Source organism: Typopeltis vanoorti, chromosome 19, assembly GCF_054136105.1.
Source record: "Typopeltis vanoorti isolate ZY-2024b chromosome 19, IOZ_Tvanoo_1.0, whole genome shotgun sequence".
NCBI classification, from domain to species: Eukaryota; Metazoa; Arthropoda; class Arachnida; order Uropygi; family Thelyphonidae; genus Typopeltis; species Typopeltis vanoorti.
Genome location: NC_143567.1, coordinates 32,743,946 through 32,765,526, shown reverse-complemented (window position 1 = coordinate 32,765,526; position 21,581 = coordinate 32,743,946). Strand labels below are relative to the sequence as shown.

Sequence of the window (21,581 nt, the reverse complement as noted above, 5' to 3'; positions counted from 1 at the left end):
CACTCAATCTATTCAAGTCTTCTTGTAAGGCCATAAAATCTACTCTTCAGCAGATGTTCGTCCCAACTTTGCATCATCCGCAAACAACTGAATATTCCCATCCAAATCTTTGCCAATATCATTAACATACAGGCTAAACAGCAGCAGTCTTAAAACAGACCCCTGAGGCACACCACTAGTGACTTTCCTCTTCCAGGATATGGTTTCCCCATTACACAACTTGCTGATACCTATCAGATAGCCAATCTCCATCCAATGCACTAATCTAATATCCAACCTCCTCCACCTCTAGTTTGACTCGACTTATCATGCAGTAATCTAGCAAAAGCCTCTGCAAAATCTAAGTATACTACTATGTATCAGTCTTCTCTGTCCAATAAAGCCGACACCTTGTTGTAATAAGTAAGTATATTACTAAAGCATGATCTCCCTTTAGCAAATCCATGCTGTCCATCAAAGATAATACCACTGTTGACAACCCATTTCTGGATCCTGGTTCTTACCAGCCTCTCCAACACTTGAACCACACATCTTACACACAGATAGGCCTATAATATAATTTGATGCTAGAGTTCCAGAGAGTCACCTCTAGACCCTTTCCAACATCTCTTTATCCTTTTGAAAACCAGGTTACCAAATATGCATGCAGTGGTGCATGTGTGGCCTAATCAGTTTTATACAATGGAATAAGAATCTCCTTCTACAAGTCTGTGTCTTCCACATCATTCCCAGAATTTGCTGTTTTGCCCTCACAATTTTGGGAATGTGTCCTCTAAATTTCAGATCCTTATCCACCATCACCCCAAGATCTCTTATTTCCTTTTAATCCATGCTGTCCATCAAAGATAATACCACTGTTGACAACCCATTTCTGGATCCTGGTTCTTACCAGCCTCTCCAACACTTGAACCACACATCTTACACACAGATAGGCCTATAATATAATTTGATGCTAGAGTTCTATCACTTCCTTTATGAAGCGACACAATCTTGCCTTCCTTCCACTCCTTTGGAACTCGACCCAATGCAAGACTCATCTTAAACAAATATGTCAACTCCTTGGCACATTCCTTCAAAATATGTATTGATATATTATCAAGTCCCACAGCCTTATTAACATCAAGTTTGCTCAATTCCTAATATACCTCTTGTTCAATTACAGTCAGTTTTTCCTCATCACCAGCTGCTCTCAAACTCTCCATGATGTCACATTCACAAGCATGAAAGACTTTTATGAACTGCTTATTAAGTATCTCAAATATATCTTCTGCAGCAGTTGTTTTTATACCATTTTCTCCAATCATTGTCATCCTTCCATAATCCTTTTTTTTTTCTTGCTGGCTACATATCGAAAGAACTCCCTAGGATTCTTTTTGGCTTCATTAGCTAACTGCTGCTCATACTGAACTTTTGCAAGCCTTACCAACTGAGTCACCTTTCTTGCCTATTCTTTGTAATCCTCATGGAATTGATTATTATCACTCCTCTTATGCTGCCTCCATAATGCCTTTTTCCTCTGTATCACATGCTTAATCTCTTCGTTCATCCATTTCACACCTACCTTATTTAACCTTCTGATGCATTTAGACATTGCTTCTAATAGACAGTTCTTGAATATCCCCCAAGCTGTATCGATCTCCTTTCTAGCTAACTCCTCATCCCTGCTACACCTGCAAGCTGTCTCCTGAGCTCCTCATAATCACCAGCCTTGTAGTTCCATATATACCCTTTCCTCACACTGCTGGCAACCACCCAGGCAATCACTTCATGTGCCCTCTGTTACATGCTGCTTGAAGTAGTTGTCCCTCAGAAACTCATTTTCTTTACTTCCAGTTGCTATCTTATCATCCCAGTCTATAAGTCTATATTGCCATATTTAAAATTGCCCATAATGATCACCCTTTTCTTTTTTGCTTGGCTAATTTGATTATACATTTCATGGCCACTACCACCCACATTACCAGGTATATAACAACATCCGACTAAGTATTTCATTCTATTCACCTCTATCTCACACCATACTGCCTCCAGAACACTGGTACTATTTTCCTCTTGCATCTCTGCCTTGTATGGACATAACTCTTTCTCTATCATTAATAGCACTCCCCTCCTTCTTTACCCTTTATGAATAAATAATTTAATTAATAGAGACGAAAAATGCGCTCCGTCCATGTCGCCATTTCACAGTCTCTTTGTTCGTGATAAAGTAGCTCAACTAATGGCGAGGCTGCGCGGTGGCAACCACACCACCAGCCGAATCGTTTGGTGGTCTGGCATTTGTTTTACTCACCCCGCCATGTACTCACCTACTTGTTCAGTTTGAGTTAAGCATCGAATTAAGAATCTGAGACAGAATTACCGGATTCAGATATTGAATCTATAATTGAACTGTTGTGTGATACGACACTCAAAGACATCTTCAACACAATACCACTGATGGATTTTTGACTGTCTTGCCATCAAGAGTACCCAATTTTAGCAGAAAAAGTGATAAAATTTCTGATACCTTTTGTCACAACCTATAAGTGTGAAACAGGCTTTTCAATGCTGGTTTTTCTAAAATATAAATAAAGAAATCAATTGGAAGTCGAACCGAATTTAAGAATAAAGTTATCTTTTCCTCCAAACCTGAAGTTTCTAGTTAACAAACAACAGCATCACACTTCTCATTAATAAATTACTTGGCTTTGGTTTAGTTTCTTTATATTTTTGTAAGAGTAAATGCTTCTTTATTATAATAATAATAAATGCAAACTCTATGAACATTCAAATCTGTTTTATTTTACCTATTGCCCATAAAAATTTTAGTGGGTCATGAAGATGGAGTATTAAAATAACTGGGCTACGGAAAAAAAGTTTAAATATAAATATAGAGAATAAAAATAGAGAATTAGAAAAAGTCAAGAAATGTTTAGAAACTTAGCAGGACAAAAAAAAAAAAATAATAATAATAATAATAATCAGAATAAGGAGAGACAGGAAAGCACTGAAGTGGGTAAGTCAATCAGAATATAAGAAAAAAAAATAATATGGTATGGAGATTTGATCATGAAATTTGCATTTTTTTTTTTCCTATGGAGAATTTGTCCAAGAGAGAGAGAGATTGCTCAATCTATAGTACACTAATACCATGGATGAGCAATAAGGAACTTATTTATATTTCATCTGAAAAGCACTGGATTTGTATTCCTTGGGAAAAACATGGCAGAAGACTGTTCCAGAGGGCAGCAGCAGAAGGGATAAATGAAGAAAAGGAGAAATTTATTCTCTTTAACTGTGAGAGGGTGTTGGTTAGCTGCTGCATGCATTTGGACAGGTTTGTAAGAGGGGGAGGGGAATTATTGATGCCAATTCTGATGAACAGTGACCATAGAAGTATTTATAGACATATAGGCTAAGGAGTCTGAACAGCTGTGCAAAAGTGAATGGAGTGTACTAGTGAAAGATGGTTTGTCAATCAAACTGTTTTTTCTGTATAGAATCCAGTACTTTCAGGAAACTCTTAAGGACAACATTCTATTTGAATAGAGATTTGAATATTGTCAAGGATAATAATGGAAGAACAGGGTTCTTTTGTCGTGGGAAATAATGCAGAACTGTGTTTTGCCAGCATTGAAGTTGATATCCAAACCCCATTGATGAATGTTTTGAAGATCATAATTTAAGGTAGTAAAAGAAGTTCTTCAGGTTGTGGTGATTTGTGATTTGCAAGGTTTGTAAAACAAAAAGGAGGAGTGCAATGTGCTGTCATCATCAATACTGTCGGTCATTTATTAGACGAGAGTCTTCAAGGTAGTGTTGTTGGCTGTTGATGGTCCTTTCCATTACTTTAGAAACAACTCAAGTGAGAGAAATTGGATGATAGTTTGAAGGTAAGGATTTGTTACCCTTCTTAAGAATAGGTTGTATATGGACTAGTTTGCAGACTGGAGGATAGATACCAGTGGTATAAGAAAGCATAAATAGGCGGCATAGAGTGAGAGTCAACTCAGACAATTAGAACAACTGAAGGAATGTTATCGGGGCCAGGAGGCATTGTGGTATCCAATTTCAGCAAAATTTTTCTGATCTCTTTTTTGGCAAAAGGCCAAACACTGCATTCAGTGTTTTGGAATGGTTGGCATCAACTGTGCAAGAATTGAAGTAGTATTAGGCAATGGTTTTAAGGCCAATAGCCTAGAAGGCATGACTGCCATTTGGGCTGGATGCAAGGTTCCTGCTTTAAGCTCTCTCAAAATCAGTTTTCAATGTGGTGATAATTTTCTTGCAAATATTCTGGGCTTTGGTGTAGGCAGTATAAGAAGATGGAGTTTTGGATGCAAAGCGATGACTCCATCACTTGCTGATTGAGTCATAACTTCGTGCTTCCCAGGGGTGAAAATTAAATATGTGACAAATGTAATAGAGAAACAGAAAAGAAAAGTAAAAAGAGATGTAGCATTTGTTGGTAATAAGTAGCACCAAATATAGTATAAGAGAATATATAAAAGGACTGCTGGAAGAAGCAAGAAAGGAAATTGAGAGAGTGAAAACTGTTGGTTTATTACCTGGATAAGTGTTTCTCAAAGTGTGGTACGCATACCCCCGTTGGTACACGAAAGGTCTTCAGGGGGTATGTGGCAATTTTCAGCTATGCATTATTATATTTCTCAACAAACAGTGCAATTAGAGACAACTGGGATAAAAAAAATGGCACTAACTAATGTTAATATGTTGCCGGTGTAACATATGGTTTTGCTTGACACCACCCCGTCGTGAACGTGTTAAAACTAATAGTGAATAACACATTAAAACGTGTTATTCACTATAAATATATAGTGAATGTGTTTCATATATTATGGAATTTGGTTGTAGAGAATTAGCATTTCAACTCAACTGTTGAAATGCTAATTTGTCTTTGGTTCGCACGATCTTTTGTTAATACCGCACCAATCACATACACTTTTTCATAGCTGCTCTACGTATCTCAAGTCTTGTAAATTACTGGTAATTTTTGCTTGAAATAATGGAAAAGAAGATGAACTATTTGAGTAGATAACTTTGACGTTGCACACAGGGAAACTGTTCTCGATGCCTGAAGTAGCGAGTAGGAGCTTTTTGGTAAGTCACACCATTTAAAGTTTTTTTTCTGAAAACTTTAGTTTCCGAAAATCCCCGCATATATCTCACACCACAATTTTTTAGCTTTAATTTTGGGAAAAAAGTGCAAGTTATATTCGAGTAAATACAGTAATTTTTTTAGCTTTCAAATTCTTAAGTATGGATAATTGGTTAAAGATTGTATTTATAAAACCCACAAAAGAGAGCAATATAGCAAATACAAGTAGCTGTAAGCAACAAGAAAACGTTGATATTGCATCTGGATCAAATGAAATTCATAAGGGTGTGTCGTCTGACATCTCTAGAGAACCAACTAGGAAGGAGATGAAAAATCTTCGTAAGTATGATATGAATTACTTGAAATATGGATTTTTATGGACAGGAAATGAAGAGGAACCTATTCCAAATTTTATTCTATTAAAAATAAATCATATTTTTTGTTTACATGAACATATAAATTCAAATAAAATAGACATTTACAATGAAATATACTTTATTTATTTATTATTTGATAAGGGGGTACTTGTTAATGATGAAAATTTAAGAGGGGTATGCAGATATCTGAAGTTTGAGAAACACTGACCTAGATAAAGAGTTAAGAAGGGCTATAATAACAAATGATTCAAGGTGTAGGCTATGTAGAAGAAATGGATGCGAGTTTTCGGATGTGTGAAATGAGTTTAATGGATTTGGCATCACAAGACTGTACCTGAAATGGATTTGGCATTATGAGACTGCAAAACTTACTGGGTTGAGACCTAATGCAGAGAGAGGTAGGGAAACTAGATCATCATGGATAAGAATGCAAGTTCAGCTGTGGTATGCACATGTGAAAGTGATATGAACAATAAATGACATGCCATTTACTAGATACCTTGTGAATATAACCTAACATACTTTGGCAGACAGGCCGTTCTGTGAAAAAAAGAACTGATGAACATCATTATTTTTTCGAATACATAAAACCTCAAATGTCTGGTCTGCACAACATAGTACTGACACTAAACACAGTATCCAGTGGGAATGAAGCTCGTCTTCTCCATAGAAGCAAGTTTAAATATGAACACCTTTTCAAAGAAAGTTGCAAAGCCCTTTTACATCAGCCAAATCTGAATTGGAACATTTGTCTCTCTCTCTCTCTCTCTCTCTCTCTCTCTCTCTCTCTCCCCCCCCCAAAAACTTTGGGAGATTCTTATTTTATGTAACCATCAAAAATAGTTTTTAATAATATTATTTATTAATATTAAATTTTTAACATATGGCAACAGTTTTTAATTGGTAAACCACCGACTGCTGTATGTACCTTGTATCACATTTCTTTGATTTGCTTGTTTCTATGCACTGATGATGTACTGTTATTTTCAGTACAAAATATCTGTACTTTCATTTCATTAAAGTTAATTACGGTGATTATCATGTAATTTATTGTTTATAGTCATGCCATAGGTACCTTTAAAGATTAGTGATATGAATTTCATAGATCATGGTTATGTGGAGAAAGGGTGGTCATGGTTGTTTGGTAAGGGAGTGGAAATTTATGCTTTGGATTTAGACCTTTTGAGTAGTATCTGGGGAGTGAAAAAAGAAAATTTCCCAACTGGGCCAAGCAGATTATAGATGTAAATATAAGAAAAAGAGAGATGGTAACTTGTTATGTCCATACACAAAGGCCAGGAGCATCAGCAGGAATGAACAAAGAGGTTCAGTCTATTGCTTTGGTGAATACACTGTGGGATGAAGTGTAAAGGATGATAAGAATATTTTTAGGAAGGACAGAAGAAATTGGGGGGAGGGGAGTATTACTAATGATATCTGATGATTTATGTCTGGTTAGGGTAGAAACACATGAAAGCAATAATAATAATGTTCCATGTAGCAGTGAGCTTGAAACTATTTAGTGACAGATAGAGGCTAGCAGGACAAAATATATGAGGATGTTGCTACAGACCTGATGGGCATTAAGTGAGTAATCATTATGGGTGACTTAAATTATCTCAACATTAATTGGTTAGCAGAGAAAATTCACAAAATGAATGAAGGAGAATTTCTTGAGCTATTGCAAGACAACCTTCTCAAGCAACATGTGAAAGAAGGAACTCAAAGCATCCATGGAAGTTAAGTTTGTGTGCAGTTAAGAAAGGGGTAAGAGCTAGATTTTTCTCTCATAGAGCAGTGAGTAAGTGGAACAGTTTCCTTGTTGACGTGGTGAGTGCATCTAGTGCGAATGAGTTTAAGGGAAGGTATAACAGCTGGTGTGGGTGATGTTCATCATCCACACCAGCTTATTAATTCATTAAGTAAAAAAATTCATCCTAATAGCACTTTTAACTTAGTGCTATTTACTAAGAACTTTCAGAGAGAAGTTCTTGAAACTTATGTTGGAAATATTAATGAAAAGAAATATTTGAAAATATGTTGGTGCTGAGAAAATTAGTTATATGAGTAATGTTGAAAATTATTCAATTTATATATAAATTTTAAATATATACATTAACAATATAACATCATCTTTTCTTCCAAAAAATTTTCATCAATAGGTTTTTGCAGGAATGTGGTTGCCTCACAAATTATTATTGCTTTGAAAGTTCAGACCATCTTAATTCTGCAACTGCCTTAAATCAGAGCTTTGAATTACATTTATTCTTCCCAGGTTCTTCCTCTCTGTCTTTCTCTCTATATATATCTGCCACTTCTCAAAATCACTAGTATCCTCTGAACTGCACATAAAATAATACCATAGAAATCAGAGTGAATTATGAATTATTTATTATGATCCTAATACAATGTTAGCAAATACCAGTAAATGGTCCTCAATAGCATACTCATAAGAATGATCCAATATCTGTGATTGTAAAGACCTATATGCAAATCCTGTCTAGAATGGGAAGAACATGTATCAGACATACTTGTAAAAATGAATAATAGTTTAACATTTAGCATTTTAAAAAGGATTTATTGTCTCTAATATTACAACATCAGAAAGGATATATTAAAAAAAAAAACAATTAAAAGTAACATGTCACATAACATATGTTTACTATTAGTCTTAGTAACAGCTGTATGAGAAAAAGAATGGAATATGTTATTTATTAGGATACACTTTTATTTCCATTGAGCTCTAATAACATATTCTCTTTCTCATGCAAGTATGACTCGGATTTAAGCAGAAATAAATGTTGCTTTTTTTGCCATTCCTTAACATCTGATGATGTCCTTGTTGACAAGCAACAAAATATTAGAAGCAATAACATTTTTTTACATGTTAAATCATTATTCATTTTTATAAGCATGAAGATAAGTTATCTGGCCTCATAATAGTCACTATTTCAAAAATATTTTACAGAACTGTGAACTTGGAAGAATTTGATCAACCTTATCCCAGAAAGAATGAGGTTTTGATAAACTTCATTTTGCTAGTTACCCAAGTACCTCACCATAACAGACTATTACACCTAATACTAATGGAAGATGAAATTATAATGAAACTGAATACAAATAGTAGTGATACCAACAGTTCTCAGATCTAATACGTTTTCCAGTTTTCAACTCCTTCATGGAATCCATCTGAATGCTACCTTTATTTCCAGGTTCAGGACACGAGAGGAGATATTCAGTTGTTTGCTGATGATGCTAATTTAGGAAGAGCAGTGTCAGAGTTCTAATATGATGTTGTTACAAGCAAATTTGAATAGATTGGTGCTTTGGGTTGACCTGAACACCCTGCTCCCCAAAGGGTGTTCAGGTTACTATGACAGCACTATATGATTAAGTTTACATTATTATTAATCTCCTATCAACAATTTTCCTCCAAATCAGTCTATTACTTGTGAGAGCTCCACTATTGTCATATCTAACATTTCGTGCTTCTAAGACACTTCTGACTAAATCAATCAGAAGCTTATACTTAGGTCTTCCTCCTGCCATCTTGGCATCAAATACCTGTTTTGCTAACCTTTGCTCAGCCATTTTATTTAAAATTCTATTTAAATAGCTGTACCACCTTAGATTAGCTCTGCTGACACATACTTGAATGCTAATCATGTCAAGTTCCTTTCTAATATCTTCATTTTTAATATGATTCTACCATTGACGTCATCAGTTCACTCCCCTAATTTTTCTCAGAACCCTAATATCTATGGTCTCTAGTCTTTGATAAAGTGCTTTATTTCTAACCCAACTCTCAGATCCATAACTTAAAACTAGTTTGAACATAGTTTTGTATACTGCTGGTTTGGTGTTTTGGTTATTTCTCTCATTAATATAAATTTATTTAGCTGGCTACCCACCACACCAGCTTTGCTTATTCTGTTGTCTATTTCCTGATTTAACTTGCCATCCATAAAAACTGTGCTTAAGTAGCTGAAATATTTTACTTGCTCCTACCTATTTCCATAGTTTTGGTCCTTTTATTGCTGATTTTCATGCCAAGTTTGTTACAGCTGTTATTCAATATAGTTAGAGAATCCTAGAGACCTGCACTAGATATTTTTAGGAGTACAACATCGGCAAAGAGCTAAGTTTGACATCTCCAATTCTAATATCAGTATTCAATATTTCTTTCATATTGTGATCCATATAGATGATGAATAAGAGTGGAGAATAATGTGCATCCTTGTCTTACCCCTAATTTTGCATCAAACCATCTTCCTGTATTTCCTTCAATTCTAACTGCCGATTTTCAGCTTTAAATATAGTGCTCTGCATAATGTTTCATTCATCCCATATAATTAAAATATTTTTAAAAGCTTTTCTCTGGGCACCTAGTCATATGCCTTTTCCAGACCTACAAAACTTAAGTACAGATCCTTATCATATTCCCATGATTTCTCAACTGTTTGTCTTAATGTGAAAATCTGATCTTGACAACCTGAAGCCTGAACCCAGCTTGTTCTTCTCCAAGTTTCTCTTCTATGATCTTTCTCAAGTTCTTTTCAAGCATGCTTGCATAAATCTCCTGGAACACTTAGTAGAGAAATTCCTCTGTAATTCCTACATTCAGCTTTATTTCCTTTTTTATAAAATAGGTACTATGAGAGCTCTACTCTAATCATTGGGAATTCAACCTTCTGACTAGGCCCTCTGAATTATGCAGCGTAGCCACTGCAAAACTTTTATACTTCTATACTTAAGTATTTCTGGTCGAATACTCCATCTACCTTTATATTTTCAGTTTTTGACAGCTTTTTCTACCTCAAGTACTCATCTTTGTTCCTCTTGAAAATTTTCTAGTACTTTCCTCACTGCTTGATTTGTTTAACAGTCTTTCAAATTAATTACTCCAGACATCTAGGATATCCTTATCTTGAATTTTCATGTCACCTTTATCATCTTTGATTCCTTTTATAGTACTCTTTCCTCCATTTCTAACTTATTCAATAGTGGCCAGAACATTTTGCTATCTTCCTTATATTTATTTTCCATGCTCATACCAAAGTCTTCCCATGACATTTGTTTAGCTGCTTTTACACATAGCTTAGCTCTCTTACATTTTTCTCTGTGTTTTATTGGACATCTGCCCACTTATTTGCTAGGAACTTATAGTATGATTTCATCTTTTCCAGGACTGTTTCTTTAACTTCTGTCTACCATGATGTTCTTATTTTTCTTTCCTTGCAGAAAACTTCACCACATACTCCCTAGTTGAATCAATCAATGTCTTCTTCAGCATTTGCTACTGAGATTCCAAAGTTTGATTCTTGTTTTTCATTTGTTTCATTTTTTCTTCAATAATTTTTGTATAGTCAAGTCTACAATTTCCCTGTAAAAGCTACTCAACTTTAATTCTTTTTAAAACTTTTTTATTTAATGTTCTTTTCAATGTGATATCCATTTTTATCCTGATTAGTACTACGTAATGGTCACTTCCAATTTCAAATCCTCCGTACACTTGTATCCTGCACCAGCATGTTGAAATCACTATCAACAATGGCATAGTCGATGAGGCTTTTCTTATTTCTTGCGTCTTCTCTCCATGTGAACTTTTGTGCATATTTATGTTGAAACAAGGTGTTAGTAATGATTAGTCCATGTCCTGAGTGTCCAGTAAATACCACTGTTATTAGCTTTGTCCTTTTCTCCAAATTTTCACAAATTGTTCCTATACACCTGGTGGGATTCATTTCCTATACTACTCTGCTGTTTAGATCTCCAATAGGGACCACTTTTTCCCATTTTTTTTTAATGTCAGCTGCTTGTTCTAGAAGAACCTTCTGTGGGATTATAGGCACAAATAACTTTCATTGTTCATCTTCCCGTTTTGAAGTTTGTCCACATAACTCCACTTGAAACTGCCTTCCAATCAATTATCTTCATGATTGGAAGGCACTGCTTCCAATTATGAATTCCAATAAAATTACCTTCCTTTCCTTGATCATTATTGCCTGAAAATAACATCCTATATTTATGATTTATTGAGCTCTCACCTGCTTTGTCATTTTGTCTAATTGTTGCCAATGTTGTTGCTAAATGTTTTGGCCAGAGAAAATGGAATGAAGTTTATCATATTGGAGGAACTTTGCTTCTGGAGAAGGAGAAGGCAATGGGCCTGGAAATCTTTATGGATAGGGAACTGAAGTTCAAGGCACACATCTTAAAAGTTTTAAGGGTTACCTAGAAAATTTGTGCTATAATGTAAAGGCAAATAACTAAGATTGTTTCAGGACTCTGGAATACTGAGTATGATAACAGATTGAGGGAATGTGGTCTTCAGCTTGGTGGATAGGAGGAGGAGAAGAGGGGGGGATAATATGACTGAGATGTATAAGTTGGTGAGAGGAACCTGTCATGGATCATCATCTCTCCTCATCCATCCTTGGATGGGTTGAGTCCCCTCCTCCTCCCCCTCCCCCACCAAGGAGGTTTACAGCTAATTAGTACAGCCAGGTTGTCACTCCTTGCTGCATCCCCTAAGGATAATGTTTCTGACTGTACTCCTGAACAGGCAAACCAGCCTGTTCTGGAGGAAGAAAAACCCAAGTTTCCAGGTGAAAAAACCCACCATATGAGACCAAAGAACTCACCTTTCGTCAAAAAAGACAAGATAAAGGTTCTCACGTCACTGAATGGAATCGAACTTCGTCTACACTGACTGAGAAACAAGCTATGGAGGCTTGTCATTAGATACAGGAGAATTATTATTATTACAGGTGATGCAAGAACACGAAGTCATCCCTGGAAGCTGTACAAATGTCATGTGAATAAGGAAGTGAAAAGGAGATTTCCTGCATGGTGAGTGGTGAATGAGTGGAATGTCCATGTGGTTAGCCTAGTGGCTATGCACTTCGCAACCTGGAGAAGGAGTATCCTAGGTTCGATTCCCGTCGATGACGTGAGGAGCTTAAGGATCTTTCTCAGCCATAGCCAAGTTAGCTGGTTTTAGATGTGGACAGCAGGGTTTTTCCTCCAGTTTATCTGGGATTTTTCATCCTGCAAGCAGGCAAACTGGCCCCCTGAACACACAGTCAAAAAATACATACTTAATCCCTCATTAGGAGGGCTCAACCAGTCCTAAGGGGGGTGGTCGAAGAATGGGGAAATCCCACATGAATAAAATAAATAAAATGAGTAGAATGCAACACTGAATATCTTCAAAGCAAGATATGATAGCTCTTGTAGTCTGTGAGGGTTTGACCTCCTATGATAAGTCTATGGACTCCATGGAAACTTGAATACTATTTATTGTATGCGATATTTTTACATGAACATCTCTTGGAAGGTGTGGAAAGTATACCACATAAGCTTATATGTAGTGTAATTTCCATTGCTAAGGAAAAATATCTAAATTGAGAAAATACATCATTAGCTATATATTCTACAGGATATAACTGATGTATTTATAATATGGAACTATGTCACTATGTTAAAAGGACATAGTTCCATGTCGAACATGGCCTTAAAATAAATAGGTCTAAGTGTCTAAGATTTAGTGTTCCTTATAATTCATAATTGGTTAATGATTACATACATTAATCTGAAGACAGATTAAATGTGATTAGCTCTCTAAGTAATTATAAGCTCTATTAAATTCAGCACTATAATATTAAGTATATTATTTTTGTTCTCTATTACATTAATTGCAATATGCATTAAATACTTTTTATACAGTATAATTTTAATGTATTAATAAATATGTTGTATTGTGGTGAGTAACAGAAATCAAGAGTAGATTTTGTACCTAGAGAGTGGTGAGTGAGTGAAATGCACCAATGGAGCATGTTGTGAAGAACGTGAAGGAGCTTAAGGTATGATATGATAAATATTGAGTAAGGCTTCTTATGATTGGTCTGTTGACTCCAAAGATATATTCAATAAAAATGATAATAATTTTGATCTTCTGAAATCATACAGCTGTAATAGTTATTCTGCACATTATTTTAATATTGATATATAGAACAAAGACCACCTGTGCATTATATAACACACCTTCATAACTGAAAAAAAAATTTCCCTTCAATTATGTTCTGGTAAGAAATTATAAAAAATTAGTATTTCATGATTACAAATTAATATCAAATGGTTTCATTTACAAATGTGAATGATATATTAAACTAATTTTGGCAGCAAACACACACACATATACACACACACACACACACACACACACACACACACACACACACACACACACACACACACCTTTCAACAAATTACACACCATTAACAAATTTAAAAACGTAGTTGATCAGTTCTCTAGAAAGTTTCATAAGCAAAAGCAACTTTACTTACAAGATTTTCTTCCATTTTTTTTTCTTTTGTGATTGCGATTTTGTTTTTTTCTTTTTCTTTCTTTCCTGCGTTGCTTTCTTCTCTCAGCTCGTTTGTTATCATGATCACGCAACCTGTGCCCTGATGAATGTTGTTTGTTTTTTTCCAATTTCTCCTCTTTTCTCAAGGGACTTTTGGTAACTGGCATATCAGCCAACATAACAGAAGAGCTTTAAAAGATTTATATATAAATGACATATCATTATTGAAAACTTAACAGAAAATAATAAACTTAATTTGCATTTTAAAACTGATTTGGATTATTCATTAATTTAATTAAAGAAATACTGTGAGCTAATGAAAGGCCCCTTACTTTTAGGAGGAAAAAATTACATGAATCAGTATTTTTATAACAGGCTAAAGCTGTCAAAAGTTGCTTTATTTTTTATAAAATCTAACTTTTGAATGTGACAATTATTATGTGCTAGGATCCATCTTATCTTCATCATAATTTCCCTCACTATATGCTACCATAATGAAATGATGCAATTCTAAATCAGGACAGGCCATCCAATGTCTTTCAGTACAGCAAATATTAAAGTTTTTAATAGCCATTTCAGAACAGAAAGACCTCTCTTTCTGTTCAGATTCATTTCATTTCAATTCTTCACATTGGCCTTGGTGGCTGAAGACTATTTCAGAGATTTCAAGACTACTTCAAATCCCACTGTGGCATAAATTTTCAAGTAGATGAGGCTCACTGATAGATATGAAAACTACTAGGTCTGAAATAGCATGAAAAAAAAAAGGGTGTTTCATTAGATTATTTAATATTTAGCCTATGATAGTATGAATTATTATTATTATTGCACTATTGCATATCCACCTCCATAGAGTTCAAAGACTCATCATGAGAGACCCAAACTATTAACACGATATCTATCATACCTCTCCTTGAAACCATTAACAGACAAAGCACTCGCAAATGACTTAGGTATTATATTCATTCATCACTCTCCAAGCAAAAAATCTAGTCTTCATGCCCTCTAACCACACTCTTAAACAACTTCCAGGGACCTCTTGTTCTGCTCCCTCTATCCAAGTGCTGAAACATTTCCTCTGCATCAATCCTATAAAATCCTTTAAGTAACTTAAATGTTTTTTTCTATCATATTCCCCCCCCCCCTTATTTTTTGCCTAACAACCAACTTTTGCAATCCACAAACCCTCAATCTATCATCATAGGGAGCATTCACAGACCACTCTATCTTGGTCACTTGCCTCTGGATCCTCTCCATCACTTTTTTATCCCCAAGAAATCCAGGTGACCAGACCTCAGCACAGTGATCCATATGTATTAAGTCTTTCTAAAAAGGAATGATAATTCTCTTATCTCTGCTTGTTAGTGTGTTCTTCAATAACCGAATCATCCCGCAAGCTCTCTCTCCATCGCCTTGATTAACTGTTATCCTACCTAACTTTGCATCATCAGTGATATGTCCCTTCAAATTATTTTCTATATCATTTATGTACAAATTAAACAGCAGTGGTCCAAGCACAAAGCCCTATGGCACACCACTAGTCACATACCTTCTCCTGGATTCTGCTTCTCCATATGCTACTTTTTTTGGTATCTGTTCATGAGCCACCTTGTATTCATATTATCAGTTTCATATCCATCTCCATTTGTTGCAGCTTGTGTAACAGAGTTCCATGTAGTATCCTGTTAAACAGCTTTGTAAAATCCAGCAGTATCATCATGTAGTCATTCCCTTTTTTCAACTCAGCTGTTACCTTATTATAAAAAGAGCATAGATTACTAAAACATGACCTACCTTTCACAAAGCCATTCTGCTCCTCATAGAATATCATATTCTTATCCACCCATTCCTGAATTCTCTTTTGACTAAATTTTCCAATACTTTCACCACTAATAATATATACAGTAGTTTCCAACCTTTTATGAGTGGAATTAATTAAGAAATTTAGATCTCATCCACACTGATTATACAAAAAACTGGTTGCTTTATTATATTATAAAAAAAACAAACTACCTCACATGTTGCATATCGGTAGACAATTTTGGTGAAAATGGGATTGATGGACATTCTGGCTCATCTGTCCCTTTAAACAGCTTGTGGAATTTGACTCCTGTATTGGTAATGAACTGTTGTTGCTATTTTATTATTATTATTATTAATTTGGAGGGGAGTGGAAGGATTATGGATTCACTAAGACCTGTAGAAGCAGCATCTGTGTAACAAACAGCGAAATAAGTCACTAAAACATGTTATCAATTAGCCAGGTTGCTCTCTCTTCTGGACATAGTTAAGAATTTTTGGAAAGAGTTTTGGTGGTATTTCACCTCAAATGTAAAAATATTTTAATGTACAGCAGGTTGGGGATTTGTACAATGTATTAAGGAGAAATGGTGTCAAATATAAGAGTTGCCAAGGTATTTTGGAAGCTGAGAAAACTACAGATGTAATATGTTTATGCCAGGAAAGGTTTAGCCCAAGAAGATATATGATCTTGTCTAAGGTATTATGAAAGGCTTATCTTCGATAATACCTTGGATATGACATGATATAAGGAAGGTTTTTTTTTTTTTAAATGAGAAATAAACAGGCCTGAATTCTTCTCGAATCAAAACTGATTAGGCTGTCTTCTCCCCAGTAGAAGATGGCATGGAGATTTGCATTTATAGCATCTGTTGTAGAAAAGCTTGAAATTTTTTGGACAGCACATGGTTTGTTGAATGAGAGGTAGTCAGTGAGCGTGCATTGTTGACAGGAGAAGATTTGAAGTCAGTGTGAGGAGTTTATTGATATATATATAGTAGAAAGAGAATAGAGAGAGAGGGAGAAAACAGACCCCTGAGATGCTCCTGCACTGATGGATAGCTGAAGAAAGTAAGAAAGCATATAGGCCATAAGATAAAAGTTTGCTAAGAGGGCCTGTATGCCAGACACATCAATGCCATAGAAATGCCAAAAGCTTTTCTTGTGTTTCTCTAAACCAGCATTTCTCAACCTTTCCAAGCCCAAGTAAAATGCCTAAAACAATTCTATGGCAATTTTTTTTTTAAATGCATGTGGGGATTACCAATATTTTGGAAAAACTGTTCCTTTTATAACATAAATCTAAAAGCATGTTTTGAATACATATGGAAACATAATTAAGTTGGAAGTAAACGATTAAAAGTGTATCATCACTGAACAAAGTTTTAATTTTTTATTAAACAAATAAAAGGTATCAGTTTCCGATTTGCTGTAGGCAAATGAATGGGTATGTCAGCGCCGTCCCGCTGAAACCTCCATTCATCTGTCCACAGCAACTTTTATATTTTATGTGTTATCCCCATTCATCTGCCCACACTCATTATGCTCATCCCACAACAACTTTTTTAGCGCCATTGGTACCATGAGCAAATGAATGGGGAATGTCAGCGCCGTCCCACTGATACCTTCATTCATCTGCCCACGATGACATTTACCTTTAATCCCCATTCATCTATCCACAGCAACTTTTATATTTTATATGTTATCCCCTTCATCTGCCCATACTCCCCACAACGACTTTTATATTCATGCACTCTCTGATTTGACCTGCTATATGAAACTGTTCCATTCGCTAAGTGCATTGTGAGATGAGGGAAAAATGTTCTTATCTTACTCCATTCATGATAATACTGAATACGAACTTCACATCTATGGATTCCATCATGGATGACATCCCATGTCCTGTCCAAACCATCCCCAGCATATATCCAAAAATTTCACTCAGAACATCCCAAAGCCATTAATGCCCGCTGCCCCATCCACACACACACTTCCGGCTGATATGAATCGCCTTATTTCCCTGATGAGTTTTCCATGACCAGCAAAAAAATTTAAGACATTCTGTTATAGGAGGTCCTTCCTGATATCTATAAACAGTCCAACCCACGATGTCAGTCGCAAAGTGCCATCCACATGGTCAGCGAATTTTCCCGCCAGCGACTGTATATACCATATGCATGTGATTTGTATACTAATCGTGTTATGATGGTGGTTTTAATTATATCCGTCCTGTTTTATCCAGAGGGACAACAGTGGCCATCGTAAATCAGGGAGATTCATTAATCATGTGGTGGTTTTATTTATATCCATCCTGTGTGCTGCTTGTATTCGTTATGTTATGATGTGTGTTTCTGTATAATCCATGACCGTACGAATGTTGTTGTCTGCATGCAACGGATTCATGACCATATCAAATGTCCGTACGAGATACGGAACTTCACTAAATGGGATGCGAGCAACTATCCTCCTCGCCAGCAGAGCTGAGCCTCACTGTGACGTCACGTTGCATAACTTAAATTTCATCACCGATTTTGGAAATGGATTAATTCCAAAACCAGTAACGAGAATAATCGGAAACTGTATTCCAAATAAATAATAAGATATAATTATGTTACTACTTACTTTTAATGAGATGGTTCAGTTTCTTAGCCTTTGCAGAGTTGCTGGATATCTGGCTCAATATTGGTCAACTTCAGTCAAAGATCAGCAAACATACTTTTAAAAATAAAAACAAAATACATTTCTGTATTTTGTTTTTATTTGAAGGAGCGATGAAAATCCTTTCTCACAAAAATAGGTTGTAGCACATGATTAATGAAACTGCATGACGATTTTCAGTGCTGCTTCAGATAATTCGGGAAATTCACTTCTCATTGAAGGTGAGATCCAGAATTGAGCCAAACCAAGATCACGGGATTGCATTTTAAGCCCACTGTCACTTGAAAGCTCAATTAACTGTTCTTTTTTCAATAATGAAAGGTCATTCTCATGACTATAAGCCTGAAATAGATCTCGAACCCACAGAAATTTCTTATAAAAGTTATTCAGAAAATATGTTTCAAAATTCTGTTTCAGAGTTTTGAGGTGGTCACAAACCTTTTCAGAAACTCAGAATCAACAAAAAGATAATTTTCCACTAAAAAAGATTCCAATGTTGGAAAAGGTGCAAATTTTTTATTTATTTAGCATATGATGTACAGGTCTCAGAATAAAACATACAAATTACATAAAACAATTGTAAAAATCATATTAAAAGGGGTACACTAGGTTGAAATGATTAAGCATCAAAATTAAGAATCAGGAGTCAGAGCTTAATCCTTAAATCCCAGATCCACTCCAGGGATTCTAGGGTCAGTTTAAAAAAAGTCCCCTTTAGAACCCGAGAATGAGTAGATTGGGCACTCAAGCACAATGTGATTAATAGTCTGGATCCCTCTTCCGCATTCACGGTTTGGAGTTTCGGACCACTTCCATTTATGCAAGAGATGCTTACATCTCCCATGTCCTGTTCTGATCCAATTTAAGGTGTTCCATGCATGTCTAGGGAGATTGAAACCTTCCAGATGAGATATCAGATTTGAGATGGGTATTTGAAGATTGGAAGTATGTTGAAACCAATACTCTCCCCATGATTCGCATAGATCGAAGTTCTGGTCATTTATTTGTATTGCACTCCTCCAGGTAGGGTGCCTGGATTTCAGTCTTTGTGAAGTATGGAAGGAAATGTCTTGATAGATAGGCAAGGAACTGCTTCCAATTATTTTTATCCATAGTTTTCTTAAGGCTTGGGTCCTGCGGAGCAAGGGAGGGGCTATATTACTGAGAGTTAGGAGCCAGTAGCCAGGAGTAGATCTTAAAGATCCAGAGATTATCGTCATAGTTTGATTCAGCTGGACATTCACTAAAGAAGCGTGTGCGCTGTTCAGCCACACAGAAGCACAATACTCTGCTGTGGAATAGACCAAAGACAGTGTGGTAGTACGCAGTGTGTTGGCATCAGCACCCCAAGAAGTACCAGCAAGTTTATGCATTATATTATTACGAGTTTTTAATTTCCCAGCAATATTTTCTAGATGATATTTAAATGTCAAACTTCTGTCTAGGGTAACGCCTAGGTATTTTGGATGATTGTTAAATTTCACCTGTTTATTTCTGAAGTAAACTTTTGGGATATAGTTGGCCTGGATATTTCTTAAATGAAAGGATGCTACTTCAGTTTTGTTCAGGTTAGGTTGTAATCGCCATCATCTAAAGTATTTATCAAGTACAGCCAGATCTTCAGTTTTTTGGAATGTTGAATGTTGAGTTGCAATGGCAGTATCGTCAGCATACATGAATCTCCATGGTGCTGTCTCTGGGATATCACTAATATATAAGTTAAAGAGCAATGGGGCAAGAGCTGATCCCTGAGGTAGGCCATTTTTAATCTTAAAGAATTTAATTTGGGATTCATTGAGAGATACTTGTATCCATCTGTCTGCTAGTATTTGATTAATTAGGTTGGCTAGTTTTGGTGATGGGATAGTTTCTAGGAATTTTAAGATAAGACCCTCTCTCCACACTGTGTCATAGGCAGCAGAGAGGTCCACGAATACCACTATTTTTTTAAAGGTTTGAAGCCAGCCTGTTCCTGTGGAGTTCTGTTATGTATACTTGAAGAAATTCTGTTGTATAGCATTATTTCGAGAAGTTTCAGGCAGATACTTAACAAGGCAATAGGACGGTAGTTGGAAGCAATTGTAGGGTCTTTGCCAGGTTTTAAGACAGCAATGATTTTAGATCTTTTAAAAATTGATGGAAGTATGCCAGAGTCCAGGATATTATTGTACATAGCAGTAAGCCATTGAATAGTTTTTGGTCCACAGTTCTTAATGAATTCAGGGTAGATGTTATCGAGTCCAGCTGCCTTCCCAGTCCTCAATGAGTTAGTTGACTGGCTAAGTCCTGGGAAGTGAAAGCCTGAGATAGTGATGAAGGTGGAAGATCTGGTTTGAGATTTTTTTGTTTTTGTTTCACCTCTCTTGTAACTATTTTATCTTGAGGATATTTAGTCATTGAGACTATATGCTTTTGCAATGTGTTTTGGATCTATGGCGGGCAGTTTACCAGAAGTCCTTGTATTAGGATCAAGCTTCCTAATCAGGGACCAAGCTTTTTGACTGAAATGAGTAAAATTAAAATTGTTCATTGTTTTAATCCATTTGTCTTTTCTAGCATTGTCAAGTTAGTAGAGAATTCTTTATACAGTTTTTCACTGTCACTATTCCAGCCTGGGATATAATCTCTCCTAAAACCTCTTGGAATGGTTCGTTTGGCAGCACCAATAACAATGCCAACAAATCTATTGTAATTGTTTACAGTGGGCTTTATGAATCTTATTACTGTGTCGACCTGTTTCTTAAAAGAATCCCAGTCAGCTTTGAGAAAGTTACACCTAGGTTTTAATATTGTTCTTATGATTGGAATATTTAGGTCTACTTTATAGATCGATGTTGACTATTTGGAAAACTGTCTAATACTTTCCTAGAGATGGGAATTTGGCTGCCATAATCGTCTGCAGTACAGAAGCACAAATCAGGGTTATATCCTCTTTCCCATCTAGAGGAGAGAAAGCTTGGTTTCTTTGGCATCAAAGATCAGATAGAGGTTTTGATTTTCCATCCAGTTCACTAGTAGGGTACCATTTAGGTCATCCTTTCTATAGCCCCAAAGGGAGTGATGACTATTAAAATCTCCCAGGATTATGTTTGGATGTTGTTGCTGGGACAGTACTTGATCAGGCCATTTAGCTAAGGGAGATTTATACACGTTGGTTATAGTATAACCAGATATTATAATAGATACACTATATATGTCCTTGCTGGTACTTGGTTCACAGATCTTATAATTAGAAATGTCATTATCTGTCTTTTACATAACTAATGCACAATACCAGTT

General features: G+C 35.7%; 1 protein-coding gene across 1 annotated transcript in view; it reads right to left on the bottom strand.

The window, feature by feature from the left end:
- The window catches only part of Notum (palmitoleoyl-protein carboxylesterase notum), a 122,495-nt gene that overhangs the window by 25,680 nt on the left and 75,234 nt on the right, over positions 1-21,581 (bottom strand). Inside the window, exon 12 of the mRNA XM_090409579.1 lies at positions 13,825-14,033. Coding sequence (XP_090265705.1) covers positions 13,825-14,033 — 209 coding nt within the window. The remainder of the gene's footprint in view (positions 1-13,824; positions 14,034-21,581) is intronic.